The sequence below is a fragment of the Eptesicus fuscus genome, chromosome 1, assembly GCF_027574615.1.
Source record: "Eptesicus fuscus isolate TK198812 chromosome 1, DD_ASM_mEF_20220401, whole genome shotgun sequence".
In the NCBI taxonomy this organism is placed as follows: domain Eukaryota; kingdom Metazoa; phylum Chordata; class Mammalia; order Chiroptera; family Vespertilionidae; genus Eptesicus; species Eptesicus fuscus.
The window spans coordinates 10,931,887-10,956,510 of NC_072473.1; the positions used below are offsets into that span (position 1 = coordinate 10,931,887).

General features: G+C 42.4%; 1 protein-coding gene across 1 annotated transcript in view; it reads right to left on the reverse strand.

Moving 5' to 3' along the window:
* The window catches only part of SH3KBP1 (SH3 domain containing kinase binding protein 1), a 339,627-nt gene that overhangs the window by 82,076 nt on the left and 232,927 nt on the right, over positions 1-24,624 (reverse strand). The window contains exons 7-8 of the mRNA XM_008154559.3: positions 22,459-22,534; positions 10,842-10,936 (exon numbers count right to left, since the gene is read on the reverse strand). Of these exons, the coding sequence (XP_008152781.1) occupies positions 10,842-10,936; positions 22,459-22,534 (171 nt within the window). The remainder of the gene's footprint in view (positions 1-10,841; positions 10,937-22,458; positions 22,535-24,624) is intronic.

The following is a 24,624-nucleotide window of genomic DNA, read 5'->3' on the forward strand; positions in this document are numbered from 1 at the left end:
TCTGTAATACTGTGTCAACAATAAAAAAGGAAAGAAAAAATGTGAATACCTATCAGATTAGCAGAGATTAGAAAAAAATGACAATGTGCAGGGATGACAAGGACAGGAGAATATAATTGCATATACTTCCGTGGGGAGACTAAATTGGCACAATCGTTCATAACATTACTAAAAGCACTTGGGCAGCATTATCATCAGGAAATAATAACTGCTAACAATTAGACAGCACTTACTATGAGGCAGGCATTCTAAGTGCTTTATCTACTTTAACTTGTTTAATCTTTACAACACCAGGAGGTAGGTACTGTCATCATCCCCATTTCACAGATGTGAAAACTGAGGCACCGAGAGATTGAGCAACTTGCTCAAGGTTACACAAGTAATAGAAGATAGCAAAAATAATTAACATGCACAAGGATTTATAAACAAGATGGTGACTAGATGCAACATTGTCTAAAATAGGGAAAAACCAGAAACAAGCTAAATATAAGAGGATTGTGGTATTTCATACATTAGGATGCTAATGAAGCATTTAACCATGCGGCCAAAGATAAGCATGATATATTTTGGATAAAGAGGGTTAATAAATAGTGTATGATATAATCATATTTTATTTTGAACTGGGTGGTGTGTGTGTGTGTGTGTGTGTGTGTGTGTGTGTGTGTGTAAAACGTCTGGAAGAATATAACTCAAATATTTAGAGAGGTATCTGAAGGTGGTGAGGTCACAGGTGACTTAGACTTTTTTTCTGTATTTATCTGTTTTGTTCTCATTTTTTTCTTCACGAGTAAGTATTATTCCTATAATTTTAAAGTATCACTTAAAAGTGCATGCCACTTGCCATCTCAGAAACTGTATTTTAATAAAATGCAAATATGAATGTAAAAACTTTGAGACACTTTAATAAGACCGGGACTAAACAACTATAATAAATTACTTTAATCCTAATAGAAGTTAAATAATGAAGAGGAAGTTCAGAGAAAGTACTGGCTTTAATTTCAGGACAGCTCAAGTACCAAGAGAGAACTTCCAGTCACTGAACATCTGTCTGTTCTTCTTCCTACAATAATTTATCATAGCAATAACTATCAGTTAACTTTTACATTTCTAAAGCCACACTATCTCATTTAACCCTCACAACAGCCCCCTCAGAGTAATACAAATAGAAAGGCTAGAAATAGAAAACAGAAAAAAAGAAAGCGTCTCTAATTTTGTATGGCACCTGCAGATTTTTCTCTGTGTGGCAGGAAAAAAAGTATCCTAAGATGCTGTTACAAGGCTTACTGATATCCTGCCACTAAAGCACAGCACTCTGGAGAGAGATGACAATTAGGATGAACAAACACAGGGTCCCTTTTTGACAGTTTTATGTAATTTGTGGTGGCTCATGAAACTGGGAATTTGCAGCAACTGTAACTCATCTATCTGAAAAATCTATAATCATCACCATCTAAATTTGGGGCTGGCACTGTTTTTACTGTCTACTGGTAAACTAAAGAGAAGTTTTCTCCTGTCTCAAGTCCTACGTTTCCCATTCTCACTTAATTTAAAACCATGTGTTTGCGAGGATACACAAGCTCATTGAGAAAGTTTTGATCAAATACACTCTGGTGTGAGGATTCTTCTCAATCGTTCCACTGGCCTGGTGACTTGAAAGAGGAAGACAAAACAGCAAACTGTATTCCTTGGCATTTCTAATGCTCCTAAGAGGAAATATGCTGTGACTTCCGTCTTGAGAAAGGACACATGCAGTCTAACAAGACAGGCCATATTGTAAGAAATACATCCTATGACATAAATGACTCATTTGCTGAACACTGATATTTTTCAAGTGTGTATAAATCCAAATGACCCCAGACCTATGTTAACTTCTTTGTTCCCTCATAAAACATGTCCTTCTAATGGGTCTGTCAGGGTGTCATCATTTGCAGGATGGCACCTGCTAATTTAGTCCTCCACCCTTGAAACCACATGTAATCCCAGCATTTGAGTTCTGCTAAAAGCCTGGGCAGTTGAGAGAGAAAGGGTCAAGGCCAGCAATCTATTTAGCTGATCGGCTCTCTTATACAAAGCTGAGAGCCTTTCTTGAAATTCCTAAAGACATCTCTCTTTGAAGAAACAATCTTACTTCATGTGGGGCGGGAAGCAGAAAAGTCTGAAAACATTTTTTTCATGAATAAATGTTTCAATAAATGAATGAATAGGAGGGAGGCAGGAGGGGAAAATAAATATTAGAACAAACAATGCAACTTAAAATCACAGAATAACTTAGGAAGGAGCTTAGGATTCCTGCCTTTAAAAAAATGGTAAAAGCGCCCTAACTGGTTTGGCTCAGTGGATGGAGCATCGGCCTGCGGATTGAAGGGTCCCGGGTCGATTCCTATCAAGGGCATGTACCTTGGTTGCAGGCACATCCCCAGTAGGGGTTGTGCAGGAGGCAGCTGATCTATGTCTCTCTCATCGATGTTTCTAACTCTCTATCCCTCTCTCTTCCTCTCTGTAAAAATCAATAAAATATAGTTTTAAAAAATGGTAAAAGCAAGGAGAAAACTCAGTGGCTCATGGGCTCAGAAGAAAAGAGGAAGGCATACTACACTGGGCATGGGAAGAAAGCAGAAGAAAGAAATAGAATGAGAGGGTTTCAGGCATAAAAAGAACCAACATTAGCCCTGAGCTGAGCTCATTATTTTCTCTGCACTGACTATCATCTCATTTATGTAGTGGTGACAATGGAATCTGAAAGTCATGGATGATCCTGACCCTAAGAGATCAGAAATGTGGACACCAAAATGCAAGCATCAGAAACAAATGGATGGGGTAATGGTGTAGCGATACTGTTTTCCTGATAAAATAGTGATAATGTCATTAATTTAGAAAGAAAATCCCACAGGCCCTTGCCCTAGATCAGTGGTCGGCAAACCACGGCTCGCGAGCCACATGCGGCTCTTTGGCCCCTTGAATGTGGCTCTTCCACAAAATACCACGGCCTGGGCGAGTCTATTTTGAAGAAGTGGCGTTAGAAGAAGTTTAAGTTTAAAAAATTTGGCTCTCAAAAGAAATTTCAATCGTTGTACTGTTGGTATTTGGCTCTGTTGACTAATGAGTTTGCCGACCACTGCCCTAGATATTTAGCAACAATGGGTGACTCAATGAGTACACAAGTCACCTCAGGAGTGACTGAGCCTTTCCTACCACAAGCATCTGACTGCCCGTCCTGCCCTCCCCCCCACCGCCCTCAGGAAGTTTGGGCAGTACTGTCCTGCCCAGCCCCCAAGTTCCAGGTTCAGGGTCAGGAGAAACCTTTGCCCTGGCTCTGTCACTGACTTGCTGTGAGAACCTTGGGAAAGTCACTTTCACATCTGGGCCTCTGTTTCTCCTTTGTAATCTGGACAGAACACCCATGACGACACCTAACTCCCAGAGTTGCTGTGAGGCTGAGCTGGGGAGAGACTCAGGAGGAAAAAGGAGTGGTGATGAAGGGTCCTGGTCTCTTGCTGCCAGTGGCCCAGAGGGTCCTGCCCTGGAAACTTGCAGTCATGCAGGTAGATTGAGCCATTTTTAAAAATATTTTTAATTGGTTTCAGAGAGGAAGGGAGAGGGAGAAAGATATAAAAACATCTAAAAACAGCGATGACAGAAAAACCATTGACACTCAACCCCTGAGCCACACCTCCGGGCAGATTGAGCCATTATTAAGTTAAATGCTCAACTGCTGTCTGGGAAAGAAGGGAGAAAAACACACTGAAGTAGAGATAGAGGAAGCTGGGGTAATTAGTACCTAACTCTGCCCTCACCACAGGGCTAACTAAACATTTGGGCTCCTTGGTTTGATACATCCCTAGACAAAGGTGAAACTCCCAGTTTGTTTTTTGTGTGGTGGTTCCCTTATACTTCTACCTGTATCTAATCCTCAGAGTTCCCTCTGTCTTTAGGGTGTAGGGTGCATCTATCACCTCAAAAATCAACACTCTTTCCCCTTCCCTCCATCTCTACTGCTCCATGATTTCAGCAAATAAAATTATCCTTCTTATTGTTGACTTTGATGCTGTTAGTAGGTATATACCCATGAAGAAATAAGTTGTGTCTGCTTTAGTAAGGGTCAAAGACACAGCTACACAGGGGATTCTTTTTATAAGAAACTAGAGGCCTAGTACATGAAATTCGTGCACGGGTAGGGTCCCTAAGCCTGGCTGGTGATCAGGGCCAATCTGCGGGGCAACCAGTGGGGCAATCAGGGGGCCCCCACTGGCTCCTGCCTTGGCTGGTCTGGGGCCTGCGGGCTGGGGGCAGCTCCTGCATTAAGCATCTGCCCCATGGTTGTCAGTGTGCATCATAGCAACCTGTCATTCACGTTTTTCTGCTGTTTGGTCAATTTGCATATTAGGCTTTTATTACATAGGATAGCTGAAGATCCTTATTTACAAACAGGTCACATGGAAAGTCCTTTCTCCCAGACCTTCCCAGGAGAGGGAAGTAGCTGGGAGGAAAAGACCATCACTCTGAGGCCATGGGGCTGTAGGCCAAGGGCAAAACACTGTCTCTCTCCACAGATGGGCTCACTCAGCCCCAGGCAGCAGTGGCCAGGGCAAGGAGCACCCTTCAGTGGTGGCCATTGTCACAGCTGGGCCCGGCCTGATCCTGCCAGGCTACTCTCAGCCCTTCTCCAGGGAGCTTCTCTGATTGGAAACAGACCCAGAGGCTTCTGAACCCTTTCAGCCACACTCTGGGCACAATCAGGAAGGCAGGGATGGGGGCGGCAGGAACACAGATGAAGGAGCTATTTTTGAGTGACTGGAAATAAAAGCTAAACACAGGTGTGTTCTTCACAAGTGGAAATGTTCCCAAATCCACAAGAATTCTTTATAAATAAACTAAAAAACAAACCATTTGAGTTGCCACATTTTATCCCAGTATCCAGGGACACACACAAATAGTCCGGGTCTTTGCACATTATTGCAGGAATTGCGGAGGGCATATGGGCACTTCCACTGAAAGTGTCTGACCCATTTTCTAGAAAGCTACAGGAAGTGATAATCTAGGGCTAAAAATTAGCTCAGAACCTGCCCTGTGACACCAGCCACAACACAGAAAAGCAAGGCAACCACCTTAGCTGACTATGAAAGGAAAATACAATGGAATTTGGGGTAAATTGAGAACCTCTAGAGCAAAAGCAATAGATTCAGAAAGCAGCAATTCAGGTCTTTCATTTCAACTTAAATGTACAATAAAGATGCATATGCAAATGCATGTTGAACAAATGGTAAAGCTGTTCACTTTACAACATCAATGACACACAGTCATCTAAATGAACTCAGAGTGATTCCTTAACTCAGAGGAAGATTTAAGAATCCTTTATAATAAAGAGGTAATATGCAAATTGACCCTCACGCGCTTGCACAAGATTGCCACCCCAATGTGGTCAAAGATGGTCGCCACAAGATGACAGGCAGGGGAGGGTTGTTGTGGGCAACCAGACCTGCAGGGGAGTGCAGTTGGGGGGGACCAGACTTACAGGGGAGGGCAGTTGGGGGGGACCAGGCCTGCAGGGGAGGGTAGCTGGGGGTGACCAGGCCAGCGGGGGAAGGCAGTTGGGCGCGATCAGGCTGGCAGGGGAGCAGTTAGGCATTGATCAGGCTGGCAGGGGAGTGGTTAGGGGGTGATCAGGCTGGCAAGCAGAAGTGGTTAGGGGCAATCAGGCAGGCAGGCAGGCAGGCGAGTGGTTGGGAGCCAGCAGTCCCGGATTGTGAGAGGGATCGGGCCTAAACCGGCAGTCGGTCATCCCCTGAGGGGTCCCAGATTGGAGAGGGTGCAGGCTGGGCTGAGGGACATTCCCTCCCTTCCCCTCCCCCCCGCCAGTGCATGAATTTCATGTACCAGGCCTCTAGTTTTCTATAAAGTCAGCAGGATTTGATAGACTCAGACTCCATTTCTCCCACTTTCAGCAGGCAAATTATTTATGGCCCATTTTCCCCCTTCCAAATTCTTATTGAAATCTCACCTATTGAGAATTCTGAACTATTTCAGGTAGATTTTTCACCATCATTACCTACTTGATGTCATGGTGTTCCAGCCCCAGCAGCAAACTGGGCCCAGACAGAAGAGCCCTTTAACTCCTATTTCTAGGTCACAGGAAGAGCAGCTGGAGTTGAAGTGACAATTCCTAGGATTATAGGTATCACTCATTGGTGGACTCCTCCCCTGTGAGAGGCACTTTATACCCAGCATCTTAGTACATCTTCATGGCAGCCCTGTGAGGCCAGCTTTATAGATGAGAATACTGACACTCAGAGGGGTTAAGTGACATTCCCAAAGGCCCACAGCCAGGAGTGGTGTTGCTGGGATTCAAAGCCCAGTTTTCCTGAGCTGGTGGCCTAGGTGGCACTTATCAGTTTAGCATGCTTCTTTCAACCAACTGGAATGCTAGGTCATTCATGGGAATAAAAGTTAAAACCTAGAGGAGCACAGGATGTATCAAGAGACCTGATGTCATAGATCATATAAAATAATGATAAAAACAAAATGATAGAGTATAAAGGACTTTTTAAAGCAATGAGCTCACAATGGGCCTGAGCGCATGATATAGCATGAGTTAAGACTGGTGTACTATCAGCTGTTGAACAACCAGTTAAATGGGCAGGCAGAGGGCATCCAGGCAGCAGGAACCTGGTCTGGGTCAAGTTAGGCAGGACACACGAGCAAGGTGGGAACATCCCAGGAGAGTTTGTTCATGTAGAACAGTGACATATACCAAGGCCAAAAGGCCAGACTGAGGCCAGACAGACTGGGCCAATGAGTACAGGATAATCAAGTTGGGTTTTTTAAACAGGAAAGTTACTTAACACTTTCACTGGAGCACAGGGGTTCCATGAGATGACAAGAAGAAGGGGCTGGGTGCTAGGGATGAAGTGGCCCTCCACCTTTGGCCACCCCAGGGCTCTCCTCCAGGGCAGGTGCTGGGGAGGGTGCTGGGGGCGGGAGGAGGCCGGGGAGGAGCAGCCTCCATCCAGCCTGGGCCTGGCTCTACCAGACAGGAAGTGGCAGGGACGCAGCAGGGCAGAATCCCTAGGTTCTGGTGCTGCTGATCTGGGGCAGGGGGAGCAAGAGTCAAAATGACATGGACACTCTAGGCCTGAGGAGCAGGAACAGTGTGCAAGCCAGGACAAGGGCCACATATATGGCAAGGAGGGCAAGGCCATGTTCTGCAAATGTAATACTGGTATCTGTAAGCTGCTTCACAGTTTCCAAACTGCTTCCTAACACATTAAGCTATGAAACCAGGGAAACTGGGTGCAAGCTTCAGACACTCTTGCCAGCAGCCTTCCACACATGCCCGTTCCTTTCTCCCTCCTATGTGAATGGGACCAGGAGAGAGTCCCTTTCTGACTAAGCTCTTCAGAAAAACCTGATTCTTTTTATCAGACTGGATTTCAGGCTGGGAGGAAGGAAGGAAACAATCGAGATGAATGTGCTCTCACCATATGTAATCAAATGACAAGGACTGGAACAGGATATGTTAAGGTAGGAATAGATGTGTTCTGATAAAGGACTATACATGGGGTTTTTTCTTCTCCCCAAACCTTATTAAATATTACTGATACATCTGGATTTCAACTAAAATGAGACTGCCCCCTTCAAACAAAAACAGGAATATGAGCCCCCCCCACCCCCACTGTCAAGAATGGCAGTTACTGATTTCTCTGCTTGCTTTACCGTCACAGGGGAAAGTGCTCTCACCCTTTTTCTGTATTTATGCTATTTATCAAAGTATTTGTATTATGCCTTATACCGACTTAACAATTTCCCTATCCCTAATGTTAGGTTAAGGGTCTGTTTCAAAATAGGAAGTTCCCCATGCATAAGAAGCAGCCTAGAGGAGGTACAGCCTAGGGACCACAGGAAGGGTGGTAAAGTAAGAGAACCACTCAACCTCCTTGGCAGAAAGGAACAATAGGGCAGCATTTCCCCTCCTCTGATTTCCTCCTGCCATGGAAAACACCAAGCACAGACAGAGATGCATTGAAATAAGTTTAGGGGAGGAAATTTTACAGGTAAAAAGATGGACGAGTTCCTGGGCAATCATCAAAGCAGGGAATAGTTTGCTATTCCCAAAAGGTTCCTGTCCTTAACACTGTCTAGCAAACCACTTTCATATGGAGTGGGTGACAGGGCCAGCTCTCTCCCTAAAATAATTTGACCTTTGGCAAGGTACTTAAGCTCCGGGGTCATTAGCTGCCTGGCATTGTTGGCTCAGGCTCTTTGTTAAATCTTCACCCAAGGATATGTTTTTATTGATTTTAAAAATAGAGGAAGGGAGACTGGAAGAGAAAGAGAGAAGGGGAGAGAGAGAGGAAGGGAGGGAAGGAGGGAGGGAGGGAGAGAGAGGAAGAGAGAGAGAGAGAGAGAGAGAGAGATCAGTTGCCTCCTTTATGTGCCCTGACCGAGAATTGAACCCACAACCTTTTGGTGTACAGGACAATGTTCCAACTAACTGAGCCACCCAGTCAGGGCATTGCTCAGGCTCTTACACATACAACCTCTACAGCCATTTCTTAAAGGTAACTTCCTTGATTACAAAGGTAAATCAAACATCACTTTTTGGACACCCTTGGGGTAGGAAATCGGGGCTGGGGGCGGGCAGAAAACACCTTGTTCCACTTCTTCTCAGTAATGGCCAGAGGCCGTGGACCCAGGGCCTACTTCCCATGCTGGCCCCCTGTACTCTCTCCCCTCTCCCTAAACCCTTCACCCCTCTAGTCGGCCAGTGCTCTCAGGCCTGCATGAGTGCAGACAGCCATGATGCCTGTGCTAAGGGAATTACTAGGTGTACCGGTTAATAATGTAAATTGTTTTCAATAGATGGAGTTATACATATGTTGATATATATGCGATTTGATATGTATGCTATTTTGTTGTATTGACAGCAAGCTTCAAAACTTCATATGTCAAATTTTCTGAAGGTGTTAACATCATAGATATTTTTACACTTAAAAATGTCGAATTTCGTGCCAAAAAAAGAGCATTTGCGGGCAGTTTTAATTCATTACTTTATTTTGAAGAAAAAGTTATCGTATACTTCGGGAAACTTATGGTGAACATGCTCCATCTCAAGATACTTGTGAATGCTGGTTTAAACACTTTAAAAGTGATGATTTCAATGTGAAAGACAAAGAACATCCAGGTCAACTGAAAAAGTTTGAAGACCAACTATTACAAGCATTATTGGATGAAGATGTGTGTCAGACTCAAACACAACTTGCAGAAAGATTAAATGTTGCTCAGCAAACAATTTCTGATTGTTTACAAGCAATGGGAAAGATTTTTAAGGAAGGAAAATGGGTGCCACATCAACTGAATAAAAGACAAATGGAAAACCGAAAAGTCATCAGTAAAATGTTGCTTCAACGGCATGAAAGAAAGTCTTTTTTGCATCTAACTGTGACTGGCGATGAAAAGTGGATTTATTTTGAGAATCCCAAATGCACAAAATCATGGGTTGATCCAGGTCAACCATCAACATTGACTGCAAGGCCAAATAGTTTCGGATAAAAGACAGTGCTTTGCGTTTGTTGGGATCAGGAAGGTGTGGTGTATTATGAGCTTCTAAAACCAGGTGAAATCATTAATACTGATTGCTACCAACAACAAATCAATTTGAACCACGCTTTGATCGTGAAACGACCAGAATGTTCCAGAAGACATGGCAAAGTAATCTTGCTTCATAATAACGCACCATCACGCACTTCAAAACCAGTTAGACACCAATTAAAAGATCTTGCCTGGGAAGTATTAACCCACCTACTGTATTCACCAGACCTTGCTCCTTCAGATTACCAATTGAACTGATCAATGTTTCTGAGCAGCACTTCAAAATGTACAAAAAAGTGGAAAATTGGGTCTCTGAATGGTTTGCCTCAAAACAAGAAAAGTTCTATTGGGACGGTATCCACAAATTACCTAAAGATGGGGGAAATGTGTAGCTAGCAATGGACATTACTTTGAATAAAGCACTTTTGATGTTTCTCTTGAAATTATCATGTTTTCTTTGATTACAAAATCCGCCATTATCAACCAGTACACCTAGTATGTGTTCCCTGCCACTCACCTGCCTATAAGAGTAAAACCACCAATATATCTTAAAGATGGTTCAGTTTTTCATCGTGATTGACCATCATAAAATTCCTGTACTTCAGAGGAAAGGCTTAAATAACTTATCTTTCAACCATCTACTTGGTGAGTAACATTGCATGAAAGCATAAACAGTACGTGGTCCAAGTCCTGTTAAGCTGCGTCACTTCATACAGATTTTATAGCTCTCAGTATGTTTACAAAACTCTGCCCATAATGATAATAAAATCATTCAACCTTCTTAGCCCAAACAAGGCAGGCAAAATTCTCTCAGGCATGCTACCTGTCTTTGATCTGAACAGTCAACATTCTTTAAGTATTTTTTTGCCTGTGAGGCATGACCTGCTTTTTGAAAGCGTCTCCTTGAACAAACCATGACCCAGAGCTTTGCAGCTGGGGCCACTGTGAAGTCTGGGCCCTCCAGCCATGCAGGCCGCCTTCTGGGTTAGCCTTTGTGGGACAGACGTTTTTCTGCCGAGCCCTGCAAATCCACAGCTGGCTCTCAGGCAAACAGAATCTAGTTGATTTTTAAATTCATTCGTTCACCTAGATACACTGGACTTTGCCTGATCCAGAGAAAAGACGCAAGAGTCTTCCTGAGGAGTTCAGGACCATGAAAACCTCAAGTTTCAAGGGCTAAAAACAAAGCTTGTCCTATCCAGTCAATACCTCAAAGCAGTTCACAGTTTAGAAGGCAGGAGGGAACCTTTGTTTACCTTATTGATGAGAGTTACTATATCTCCTTCTTTGATTGTCAATTCATCATCATTCTGTGCCTCATATGGAAATATTACTTTGCAGTAATCCTTGGCTGTAAGAAGAAAAGAAAACACAACCTTTAAAATGCTTTATCTAATGAGCTGGCACAGGAGAAGATAGTCTCTATCACATTAACTTCAGGGAAGAGCACACTTACAAGATAGGCTATAACCACTGCATAAAGGGTCACCCTCAGAAAACTACTGAAGATTGCTCATTTTGGGCTCATGAATATTTATTCTCTTCATTGTTTTCTTGTTACAAATTATATGATGTCATGAAATGCCATTGACTGCTTTGCTTATTTCAGGCAGAAAAGCAAAAAGGTTTCCTTGGTCCCAGGAAAATATACCATTTTATATACTGTTTGGGTGCTTGCTTAAGCAGACATAATCTACAAACTGAGCAAAAAGCTTAAATTTTGCCCTCACTATATCCTTCCACACATTGATAAATCAGAAACAGGGTATTTGTATATGTTACAAAGCTGACATGGTACTCAAAACAATGAAAAAGACTCATGGCACATCTTAAGAGACTGATGTTGATATATTTATACGTAAATATGTGTCAATCACAAATAGCCAACAAATACTGACCAAATGTTCTTTACACACCCATGTGCCATGGCATCTCTGTGGGAACCTGCCTGTTTATAGATAAGGCTATTCACCAGTGAGGATATGCAGCAGCCTTTGCCAAAGAGGGAAAGACACAAAGGCTACTCAAAATCAGTTCAAGTATGTCCTGAATTCTAGGCACCAATTCTAAAGACTAAATACATTTGTAAGGCGTTTGGTAAATTAAGACTTAGAAAACTGGGGTTTGATGACGCAGACAGAATGTAGAATGAAAAATGCAAGAGAATTTGTTTCTACTGGAACAGGTATTTATTATTCTGCATCAAAGTTAACAGTCCTAATGGTTTTAAATAGCCTTAGAGCCTGGCCAGCATGGCTAAGTAGTTGAGCATCTATTTTTGAACTAGGAGGTCATGGTTTGAGTCCCAGTCAGGGCACATGCCCAGGTTGTAGGCTCAATCCCCAGTGATCTCTGAATGCATAATAATCTGGCCACTCAGTGTATAGTGTGTGTGTGTGTGTGTGTGTGTGTGTGTGTGTGTGTGTGTGTGTGTATTAGAGGCCCAGTGTGTGAATTCGTGCATGGGTGGGGGTCTGGCCAGCCTGGCCAGGGGGAGGGGACATGGGCGGTTGGCCGGCCTGCCTGCTGGTCGAACTCCTGGTTGAGGGGACAATTTGCATATTAGCCTTTTATTATATAGGATATACACTGTGTGGCCAGATTATTATGCGTTCAGAGATCATAATAATCTGGCCACTCAGTGTATATTTAAATGGCCTTAGATATTTCACCCAAATTAGTCTACTTCTTGCAGAAGATCACCTGGAGCAATATACATACATATTATCCATACTACAATTTATGTCACTAAAATGTGTTATTATGTTTAATGTCACATAGTTATATATAAAGTAAAGGTAATAAAAATTTGTAATACAGATATACTATGGTCTAGGGTTGGTCTAGATAAGATAGGGAGGAGAAGGGAAGGAGACATAAGAGGACTCACTTTGTTCCTATGTAGATGCTTTTGCTTTCCATCCAATGACTCCAAGATATCAGTTACCTTCCCTATCCTAGTGTTGGAAACCTGTCATTTTAGTTACTCTGGGTCCCTTTAGCCTCACATTTTAATTTATTATGCTATATTAGAAAATAAGAATTTGTTTTTACTTCTGAGGCCTTTGGGTCCTAATTCAGCAGTATTGGGAGACAAAATCATAATGTTGTTTTGGATGTACCAGTGGTTTTAAAATACTCAAAAATAAACATATAAAAAGGTATTAACCTTTAATTAACCATGATTTTAATTTTATAGTATATGGAATGAAGATGTTCCGTACTTTAATTCAAAAATTTATTGAGTCACCACCTTTAAATAATATTTTCAGTTCTTGGGCCTACAAGTCACTCCAACTACCCCTTATACCCTCACATTGAAGTGATAACCTAATGCCTGGAGAAAGGGAAGGGGGTAAAGAAGGATGGAAAGAAAAAACAAATATGAATAAACACAAACTCAATATGGTGCAATATTGTTGTGGTGTTTTGGAGAAAGGCAGGATTATGTTAAGGAGAGAGTTCACAAAAGAGGAGGCATTTGAAATGTCTTAAAAGAAGAATATAATTCAAAAACCTTTTGGACATGGGAAGATAAATATTAAATGAGTAGTAGACAGAGATGGAGAGGAAGGGAATAAAATTAACTTAGGGAGGCACGAACTTTTTAGCTATTCATGAATTAAGATGAGGTTAATTAATCTAAAATCAAACAGGAATGAATACACATGTGCATACATAGAAATAAAGGCACAACTTATCCAGTGATTGAGATGATTTTGTCTCTCTAGTTTTTCTTTAGGAAGATTTAAAAAATACTAATGAACTAGCATAAGACTGAAAACCTAGGCCAGTTCTTAAGTTTTTTTTTCCCCCCTTAGAGTCCTTTAAGATTCTGATAAAAAGCAATGACTCTCTCTTTCTAGAAAAAGGAGAAAAACATAGACACATTCAAAGGTGTAGAGAAAATGTGTTCAATACCAGAAGGTTTAAGGACCCTGAAACCCTTGCCTAGTTCCAGATCAAGATTCCATGTACTAATTGATTATTGGCTTCCAATTACAGAAGCATGTTCTATTAAAACCACCAAGAAGTCCATGATTCACACTAACACCCCCCCCCCGCCGCAAAAAAACACACACAAAAACACTTTATTTCAATCTCTAAACTTCTAGAAATTTACATGAAATTAAAAACAGACTGTTTATGGAATTAAACTCACATGCCCACATCCCATGACTCCCTTTAGCTGGTTTTATAATCTATTCATATAAAAAAAAAACAACTTAAAAAATAGCCTCAACTTAAAAAAATAAAAGCAAAACAAACAGAATAAACATATCAGCAGGCTGAATATATATACACACACACACCAAGGAGATAAAATTAAATCCAGGACGATTCTCTGGACTCAATTTCAGGACATGAAGATAAAAAAAAACCATGTGTCACAGAGTCTGATAGGGAGCCTTCCAGAGGTGGAAAGTAACAGGTCACATCTAGAACTCTTTTCTTCTGGGTTACCAGAACAAAAGTAACAAGCTCAGTGGTGTCTATGTTCACCACCATCAAACTCTGACATTCTTTCATTGAACTGACCAATACTATCTGAGACACTAGGGGTTCATAATCCCTTATCCAGAAACCCAGGAGACAGAATTTTTCTGATTTCAGAAAGGGAATATTTTACACACACCATCTATATATATAAAAGCCCAGTGACCAAATGGCGGGATGACCAGAATGACCAGTCGACCAGTCGCTGTGATGCACACTGACCACCAGAGAGCAGACGCTCAATGCAGGAGCTGCCCTCTGGTAGTCAGTGCGCTCCCACAGTAGGAGCACCACTCAGCTGACCAGGATGAGCGGCGCTCCCACAGTGGGCCCATCCCCGCAGGCCACGCACCCACCAGTGCACGAATCCATGCACTGGGCCTCTAGTTAATATATAACATCCTCACCTGGGGCCTGGGGCTGCAACCAACCATCAAATACATTAAAAGTCTGCAACAAATGAATGATTTGTCATCCCGAGTAGAATGAATGAATGAATGAATGAATGAATAATAAATAAATAAATAAATAAATAAATACTATACATAGATGCATGTTGGTCCAGGACAAATATTATCACCCAAGTGATAAAACCTTTTAATTTTCCTGTTTTTCTGTCTTTTGAAATTGCAATAAGGGTGTGGACTTCTACATGTTCTGGGAAAAGAGACTGAGTTAAATAAGACTAGTATCTGGTTCTAAAGCAGCTTATAATCAAGGAGAGGAAATGAGGCATGTAGACACAGAGCTCTTGACAAAGCAACAGTGAAGAAAGGATGAGAGCAATGCACGCAGCTTACAGCATCAGAGTATCAGAAATGGGGAAATCATTTACCAAAGGACAGAATAAGAGTCCCTTCTTGGAGGAGTAAAATGTCACTGGGCTCTGAGCAACATTCTGGGACGTTGAGTGGAGGAGTAGAAGTCGGGGTTCCCAACCATTCCTGATGACAAGGTTGATGTGGGGCACCCGTTCCTTCTATGCCTCTCCAGGCTCCTTCCATGGGGATCCCAATCAACAGGTCTGAGGTGGAAGCAGGAATCACAAGCACCCTGGTGATTGTGCTCAGCATGGAAGCTTAAGAAAAATTAGTCTAGGGCAGTGGTCCTCACACCTGAGTGAGCATCAGCCCTAGGTATAGGACTTGTAAAAACAGAACCCCCAAGGTTTCTGATTCCCCAGATCTGGGGATTTGCATCTCTACCAAGTTCCCAAGTGCTTCTGCTGGTGGTCTAGTGACCACACTGTGAGAGCCACTGATCTAGCCATGAGTATCAGCAAAGATTCAATGCTAGAAAGGAGCAAAACAACTGAGGATATGGAGTGTGGACCAGTGCGGTGGTGCTGCTGGGGCTGGGGTGCTGTGTGATTGATTTAGATGGGAAGTCCAGTCCTTAGTCAGAGTCTGAGGATCCGGAGTTAGTGGGGAGGGATGGAATGGAAATGAGGTTTGGCATTCATTCAATAAATATGATCTGATTGTCCACAGTGAGCCCAGTGGCAGAGCTGCAGCAGTGCCCTTGGGGGGCTTACTATAGTCTACACCAGCAGTTGGAAACGGGAGAGAGTTTGCTCCCCAGAGGACACTGACAATACTTGGAGACATTTGTGGTTGTCACTGGGGAAGAGGAGGTGGTCAATGTTATTGACATCCAGTGGGTCAAGCCCAGAGATGCTGCTAAACATCCTACAATGGACACAGGATAGCCCCCACAATGAAGACCGTAGTGGTCCAAATGTTAACAGTGCCAAGGTAGAGAAACCCTAGTCTACACTTAAATCCAGACAGGGAAGCGAAACACAATGCCTACATCACTATTTTGTCAATGCCTCCCCCCATGAAAAAGCTGACTATGACCCAAATCACAAGACCACCTCTAGTCTTGGATCCTGCTGGGAATGTGACTTTCAAATTATTTCACAATTATGAATTGACACCTTTTATTCTCTCACTTTAAAAAGAGAAAAATTTTTTAAAAAGAAAGGCATCTGACAAACCTTTCTGTTCTCTAATATGGAACAGATCACAGCTGTTCTCAATGGCATCTTCTCCTGCTCAGATGAAGAGAAGCTCTGAGTCTCTGAGAGAAAGGAAATCCAGGGATAACACAAAGGAGCTAGCTTTCTCCTCTAAGAGGCCTATATTTGGAATCCAGGTCTTCAGCAGCACAGGCATGCTGGGCACCTTTGCAGGAAGACGCCCCACTCTGAATTTGGACAGCAAGGTCTGAGTTGGGGGCACTTGGTGAGAGGTGCCTCCCAGAGAGAGGGGAGACCCCTGAGACATGGAACCTGGGAGCTTTAGTACATATCAGGTATGGGAGGCACTAAAGCGCTGGGTAGGAAACACATTTTCAATTGGATGTGCTCAAATATGAGAGGGCTTTGGGGAAGGTAAGTGAACAAAAACACCTGTCCTGGAAAAAAGAGAATAAAAGAGTTCCCAGGTAAGGTTGGAAAAGCCAACATAAGGGAGGTGACCATTCCCCCACCCCACCCCCCTATTTAAACATGTGGTGAGAAAGCAAAAATTAGCTCAGTCTGAGAAAGTAAAAACCTGCCCAGCCATTCGTCAGGCTGAGGCCACAAACAGATCCTGCCAGCTGCAAAGTGAACATGGGAAATCGTACTTCTCCTAAGCACAGGCTACAGCTGGAAAGGATCCTAATAAGCCCTGCTTTCTACTTTTTTGTAATCATCACCTGACAACATGTTTATTGATTTTAGACAGAGAGGAAGGGAGGGAGGAGGAGAGGAGAGAACAGAAGGGGAGGGAAAGGGAGGGGAGAGGAGGGGAAAGGAGAGGAGAGGAGGGGAGAGACGGGGAGAGGAAAGAAGGGGAGTGGAGGGGAGATGAGAGAAGGGAAGAGGGGAGGGGAGATGAGAGGAAAGGAGAGGAGAGGGGAAGAGAGGGGAGGGGAGAGGGGAAGAGAGAGAGAGGGGAGAGGGGAGAGGGGAGAGGACAGGGGAGAGGAAACTAGTAAATTAAATCATTTCTAATTCTTCATTTGCTCAACCATCATTTGTTATGTGCCCACTGAGTCCATGGCATTTTTCTAGGCTATAAGGTGGGGATATCAAGTAGAAGCCACAATCCCCACCTTAAGGGACCAATGAAACCCACAAGGCACCATGTGTCACTATCACAGAGGACAATTCAATGAAGCAAGTCAATGAACAAGGTGATTAGAAAGGTGGTATGATGTCCAGTGATAAAGTGAGGGAAGGTTAGACAGGAAGGTTTAGCCTTTGCCCCCCAATCATTTATTCAGAAGCCTGATCTGCCTTTGTACAAAACCTGTCAAGGATTCTCTTTTTCCTAATGCACCTGCTCAACTGGTCTTCTGAATGTCTAAGACTGAACTGTTTGTTCAGAAAGAGGCTAAATAGTCCTTTCTCTGAGCTTTTCTTTAGCCCACAGAGGCCACAAATCTGCATCACTTGTAGTAAGGAAGAGAGACGTTCCAGATGTGGTGAGCTGGAGGAACCTTGGGGCAACTTTGCTTATGAATATTTAGACAGTTTTCCTCTTGTTATGAAAATCATGACAATCTGTTCCCCAGCATGTGTTTTCAGATGAATTTCAATATCATAAAAGCTTTATTGGGAAAGGGGAGATGATGTTAGCTGTTCAAATAAATCCTGATCAGCTGAATTTCACTTTCACTCAGAAAATACCAATTGACATGAACATTTTTTGAATCACTGTAATTCTTGGTCCTGATGGGAGTTTGTATTTAGCATGCTAAGGAGGCAGCTATGTAGGAGGGAGCTTCTCTCCTCTGTACTGCTGGGAAATTTTTGACATATGTTTGTCTTCCAACCAGAACGAAGGAGGATGCACTGTTCCCAAGCTCAGGGTCATTTCTAGTTGTTGGTCAGCACACTGTATCCTTCCACCTGAACATGGGTGTTGCATCAAAATCCAGAAGCAGCAAAAGTTCCAAATGGAAAGGGCTTTTTAGTGGAGTAGGGTGCCTCATGGACATTATCCTATCTAATAAAAGGCTAATATGCAAATTGTCTCTATGGGCAGGAGTTTGACCAATTGAGAGTTAGATGTGCACTGTCCACCAGGGGGCAGCGTGGAACATGGCGGGCGTTGGCAACGTGGTGCTGGCAGTGGGTGGCAGTGGAGGCGCTGCCAGCCCCTATGGGCCCTGATGAGAGCAGGACCATGGCAGGATGGTGGAGCAGGTGAGCGGGCGGTGCCAGGCCAAGGCAAGTATGAAGGGAAGCCCCAGCCAGCAGCAGGGGGGGAAGGGAAGCCCCGGCCAGCAGCTGGAAGCTGCTAGGGACCCTACCGTGCATGAATTTCATGCACTGGGCCTCTAGTGGAAGAATAATTACCCCAGAATTTGCTCTCTAAATGAAAGCCAGAGTGTATGTGAGGGGTGAGATTAAACTGCAGACATTCCTGCTCGGGGTAGATGAAAAATGTTGGCCAATACACATCCCTCCAGGCTTCGCTGGCAGTGATAAGTCTCCTTCCTGACCTACTACCCTCTTACAGGAATATTACACCTATGCCCGATGACATCATCTCATGTTCCTCCCAAACTGTTCAGTTCTTCCTTTTGTCTCTCCCCTCCCGCTGCTCAATTCTCTGAATGCAGAAATCTTTCCCTCTGAATTGTAACACTTTTGGAATTGAATCAGAGGATGCAGATGCTGAGAGGAATCTCGGGGGTTCTCTCTAGTACAAGCCTCTGACTTCACAAACAAAACAGACAATGAAATAAAATGATGTGCCCAAGACAGCACAGCTAATAACAGAGTTGGTCCTAGAATGTGTGCTTTCTGACTCTTGGCCGAAACACACAAGCCAGTCTCTGTAAAACCCCTCTTCATTAATAACCCATCCCTCCCACCATGATGCTTCCAGAGAGCCTAGTGGGTGGACATAATTAAGAGATGTCTGTCTCAACGGATAGAGCATTGGATTGCAGACCAAAGGGTCCCGGGTTCGATTCTGGTCAAGGGCATGTACATTGGTTGCTAGATCCTTCCTGGCCCAGGCCCTGGTCAGGATACATGCAGAAGGCAACTAATTGATGTGTTTCTCTCACATTGATGTTTCTCTCTGTCTTTCCCTCTCTCTTCCACTCTCTCTAAAAATCAATGGAAAAATATCCTGGAGTGAAAATTTAAATAAAAAAGAGAGAAAGATATTTGGCCCTGGCCAGTTTGGCTCTGTGGATAGAGTGTTGGCCTGCGGACTGAAGGGTCACAGATTCAATTCTGCGAGGCAGCAAATCGATGTGTTTCTCTCACATTGATTTTTCTCTCTGTGTGTCTTTCCCCCTGCTTTCACGCTCTCTCTCTTAAAAAAAAGGAAGATATCCTTAGGTGAGGATTAACAACAACAAAAAAGTTATTTGTAGGACTGAACAAGGCATGGGCCAGAGCCATGACTCTCCCACATGCTTAGAGGAGCTGAGCATTTGCAACTGTGTTAACATCCAGGGCCAGAAAGCCCATCTTAGGTCCCAGGACAACTCTCAACCTACATCATCCAATTGGTGGCCACTAGGCACACAGGGCTACTGAGCACTTGAAATGTGGCTACTCTGTGTTAAGATGTTCTATACCTGTAAAATACACACTAGATTATGAAGACTCATATGCGAAAAGAATGAAAATTATCATTTAATAATTTATATATGTTACATGTTGAAATGACAACTTTTGGGATATTGAGTTAAATAAATTATATTTAAATTAAGTGCACCAGTTTCTTTTTTATTTCTTTAAATGTGTACCTAGAAAATGTAAAATCACGTATGTGGCTCACATAGTATTTCTATTGGCCAGCACTGCTCCAAAACACAGCTAACCCCTTCCTACCTAATCCTTCCAAAAAGATGTAGCCTCCTGTCTACAGACATTACAAAGGGCAAAGATAAAGTATCAAGGACATGTTCTTATCCTAAGGCCAGTTGTTGGGACCCGAGGTTTAGTCACTTAAGCATGCCCTGTAGATTGTCCTGTTTTGTTCCAAATCTTTACAAGTGACATTCAGGTCCCTCCTGCTCAACATTCCCCCAACATAACCCATAAGTCAATCAAGGTCCTATTTAGTCTCAACAGCATTTAACAATCTACAGGGAAATTCTCTTTCATATCTATTAAAACTTTTTTCCATTACAAAATATTCTCTGCTTCTCAGATTATTATTTCTGCAAACACAAGTTAGGTAGGTGAAGGCCCATCCCTGGTTGTCACATGTTATGAGGATAGCCAGTTCCAGGGGACCACATTCCAATTGCCTTTAGGGTTTGCTGCATGTCCCCCTTTCCTTTTTCCTGCCTACTGCCCACTCTATCCATACAAGCAATTTGCCTAGTCATCTTGATCATCTATAAACTTGTTAATAGTCATAGCAACAAAACAAGTAGTTGAATGGAAGAAAAGATGGGCTACTGTCCAACAAGAGCAATGGTTCTGAAATGGTTTAACTGTCAAATCTTGAAAAAAAAATTTCAGGACTCAAAGAATCTCGAAGATTTTAGTGCCTTAAAAGTAGGGTTAGCAAGATAAGCCTATAACCTGCATGAATAAATGCAGGCCAGTTTCTCCTTAGGAACACTTGTAAGCTTAGAAGAGTGGTTCTCAAAGTGCGGGACCTACACCAGGAAGCAGTAGCAGCCGGAAATTTGTTAGAAAAGCAAATTTTCAGGCCCCAGATCTTCAGGTAATTGTGAGCACACTTAAATTTGAGAACTGCTGGATTACAGCATTACTCTATTATCCAGCGTCTGACTGTACCATTAACAGATGGAAGGCATGTACGTTCATTTGAACCTTAAACATTAAGGAAGAGCTCTAGCATCTGCATCTATATCATCATGAAGTTATTTATCAAAACCACCATATTTAGCTTAGCAGCTCCCATAAATTCATTTTCTTATGTCTAAGGCAGTATCCCTTATTTGCTTTCAAAACTACCTGTTTTTCACTGCAAAAGGAGTTCCAGATATATTATTGTGCAATTAAAAGAACAAATCTATACTTGCTCTTAGATTAATTATAATTTTGTTTTATATATATATATGTATACATACATACACACACACACACACACACTGAGTGGCCAGATTATTATGATCTCTGCACGCATAATAATCTGGCCATTCAGTGTATATCCTATATAATAAAAGGCTAATATGCAAATTGTCCCCTCGACCAGGAGTTCGACCAGCAGGCAGGCCAGCCAACTGCCATGTCCCCTCCCCCTGGCCAGGCTGGCCAGACCCCACCCATGCACGAATTTATGCACCGGGCCTCTAATATACATATACATATACATATACATGTATATACTGAGTGGCCAGATTATTATGCGTTCAGAGATCATAATAATCTGGCCACTTAGTGTAAATATATAATATTTTCTCTCAATCTTTGACTGTCCAAACTAGATTAGTAGTCTGTCCACATTATCCTCATAAAAAAAATCTGAAACTAAATAAAACAAAACAAAATAAAATCCCTAGAAGGAATTGAAGTACTTGTTTCTGGGAAAAGACACACTAGAGCACATTCAGAATGCCCAGTCATGGGAGGAGTGACTAAGGAAATGGAGAGTTGCCTGATTTAGCAAATACAAACACAGGATACCAAATTACATTAGAATTTCAGATAAACAACAAATATTGCATGGGACATACTTATAACCCCCAAATTATTCATTGTTTATCTAAAATTCAAATGTAACCAGGCATCCTGTATTTTATCTGGTAACTCTAGAATTGGGAATACTGACCTTTGGGAAGGTTCTGGAGAGACAACTGCCCTCAAATACATAAAGGACTGTTAGGAAGAAAATGGGCAAATATCAATATAGACCCAGAGACTATAACCAGGGGGAAATTACAGGAAGAGCATATCTCGCTCAATAGAAGAAAGACATTTGTATCTAAAGGGATTCGAGCAGAGTTGTGCTGAGAATACTGGCAGGAAGTCAAGGTTTGGGAGTGTTGGCTGAGTGATTATGATCAAAGATAAGACCTCTCTGACTTGAACATCTGAGAACCCCTAAATTGCTTAAGTTGCCATTCTCTTGAATCTCTCTGTCTCTGGAAGTAGGTACAATGCTCTGGGCAGATATGGATAAGCCCTGACTCTGCACATGGGCGAGATACACAAGGCAGGACAGAACCATGTTTCTTAAAGGAGACACCCCCACCCCCAAGAGCTCTGAATCTAACTGTGCCCATCCTACTGTTGGGACCCAATGAAACACTTATGTGCATTTTTCCTGATGTATTGACAAAAGCCATTAAGATTATGTGAGGATTTTATCAAAAGCATTTCAATTATTTAAAAACCCTTAGCTGCTTTCAAATGTAAAATGGATAAATAAGGAAACTCACTCTTTGTCCTGCTGTCCATTTCTGTTTTTGATGAGTCTTGAGTTGCTGTAGCTGGAGGTAACTTCTTTCCAATAGTCTGAGAAAGAAAAAGATTATTCTATTTATCAAGATGATTCGCTCCATTATGCAAAGGAATAAAATCAAGATCATATGCTCACAACTGGATCTGAAAACAGCACACAAGCTTTGTGCTGTTCTGTGTATTGGTCTGAACCTCAGTGACAAACAAGCTGGAAAATCAGGTAAAGAGGGCATTGGATATCTTTTTACCCATTCTTTCTTGATGTCCTTATTGAAAGGTTTATTATATTTAACAGAGAACATAAGTACATTTCACCTCATTTTATGAGAAGCTGACTAGATCTATGGTGGCACAGCATCTAGCCCAGAGGAAGTGCTCAAAAGTATCTACAGAGAGGAAGACTAAGAATGGTAGTAAGAGAGAATGAATAAAAAGAGAGAAAGAAGCCCAGCCAGCATGGCTCAGTGGTTGAGCATTGACCTATGAACCAGGAGGTCACAGTTTGATTCCTGGTCAGGGCACATGCCCGGGTTGTGGGCTCAATCCCCAGTGTGGAACATGCGGAAGGCAGTCAATTGGTAATTCTCTCTGATCATTGATGTTTCTATCTCTCTCTCCCTCTCCCTTCCTCTCTGAAATCAATAAAAAAATCATTAAAAGAAAGAGAGAGTGAAAGAAGAATAGGATTAAGGACAGACAAACAGACAGGCAGAAGTCAGAGTGTCCAGGGCAACTGTGCCCTACTGCATCCCTTTCTAGCCCAAGGAAAATGGCTATTGATACCAGGGAGACAGCTGTCAAAACCAAGGGGCTGGGTGAACCAACCTCCCCAATGATGAAGGCTTTCCCCAGTGAGAATTCCAGCCACTGGGAAAACCAAACATATCTTCCCCTTGGACACATGTAAAGGAATGAACTGCATAATTCAAAACCAGCACAGTGGAATGTTTCTTCAAATATAACTGATTCACCACAGTTTTTAATTTGAAAAATGTCTTCATGCTTCAAGTGTTGAAACTAACATTAAATATGAATAAATCATAGAAAGAGGATAAGATAAATCAAATCTTCAGTCCCTCATGCATTTTTTAAGACATTTGTGACAGAAAGCCCTTACATTTTACATGGTGACATTTTTATTTAGTGCCGCAGGGCTTTCTACATTAGACTAAAAAATGAAACGCAAAATATTATGCCACCCCTCAACTGCTGCTAAGTACTCAAACTAATAACATCTTGTGATTTCAAGGAAATATCAAGGAGGAGAAAAGCTGATGTTATTTGGCCATAAGGTCAGATTTGATGAAAAACTGATCTTAGAATTATCTTTAAAGATCAGGAATTGACAGAAAAAAAAAAAGATGCTCTCAGTGTTATTCACATACATTTTCACCTTCCAACAATATCCTCATCAATCTCCTTGCTTTTTTCCCTTTTGGGGACCAGAATAAAGCATCACTATTGTTAAAGCATTAGCAATAAGAACAGAATAATTAATACTTAAGTTATTACTGACAGGGGAGAGAGAAAATCAGTAAAACACGATGTTCAATCCTGACCTTCCAGGAAAAAAAAAAAAAAGAGAGAGATAGCCAAAGGTTTGGGCTTTACAGCAAATACCTTCCTTTAGACAAGCCTTCAAGGGTTGTATAGTCTTATAATTTCCCCTTATTTGGTAACAGACAAAGTGTTGCCCATCAACTCTAATGTTCTGGTTTACCAGTCCGTCCAAGCTAACAGACATCAAATCAAGGAAAGCACCAGTTAAATCCACTTACTTCTGTGCAGAAAGACACAAGAAAGCAAAGTTTGCTCTACTTTTTCTCACTATTTCAGATAATGCAGAACACTGGCCTCTGTGTGGATCCGGCAAAAGCGGTGATGGTGAAGCTGATACTGTACTCACATCCCAAGGGTACTGGACCTTAATTCTATGTATCTTCATGGGCCATGACTAAAGGTCTAGAGTAAGGCAAATCATCCCCTCTCAGCCTGGTCCTTCAGGTGTCCCAGAGATGTGGATTATTCAGATGTTTTTCTTTTCTCTAGACCCAGAGAAGTATGGTTCCCAAACCAGCGACACCAGCTTCATCCGGGAACTTGTTAGTAAAGCCAATTCTCAGGCCCTGCCCCAGGCTTTCTCA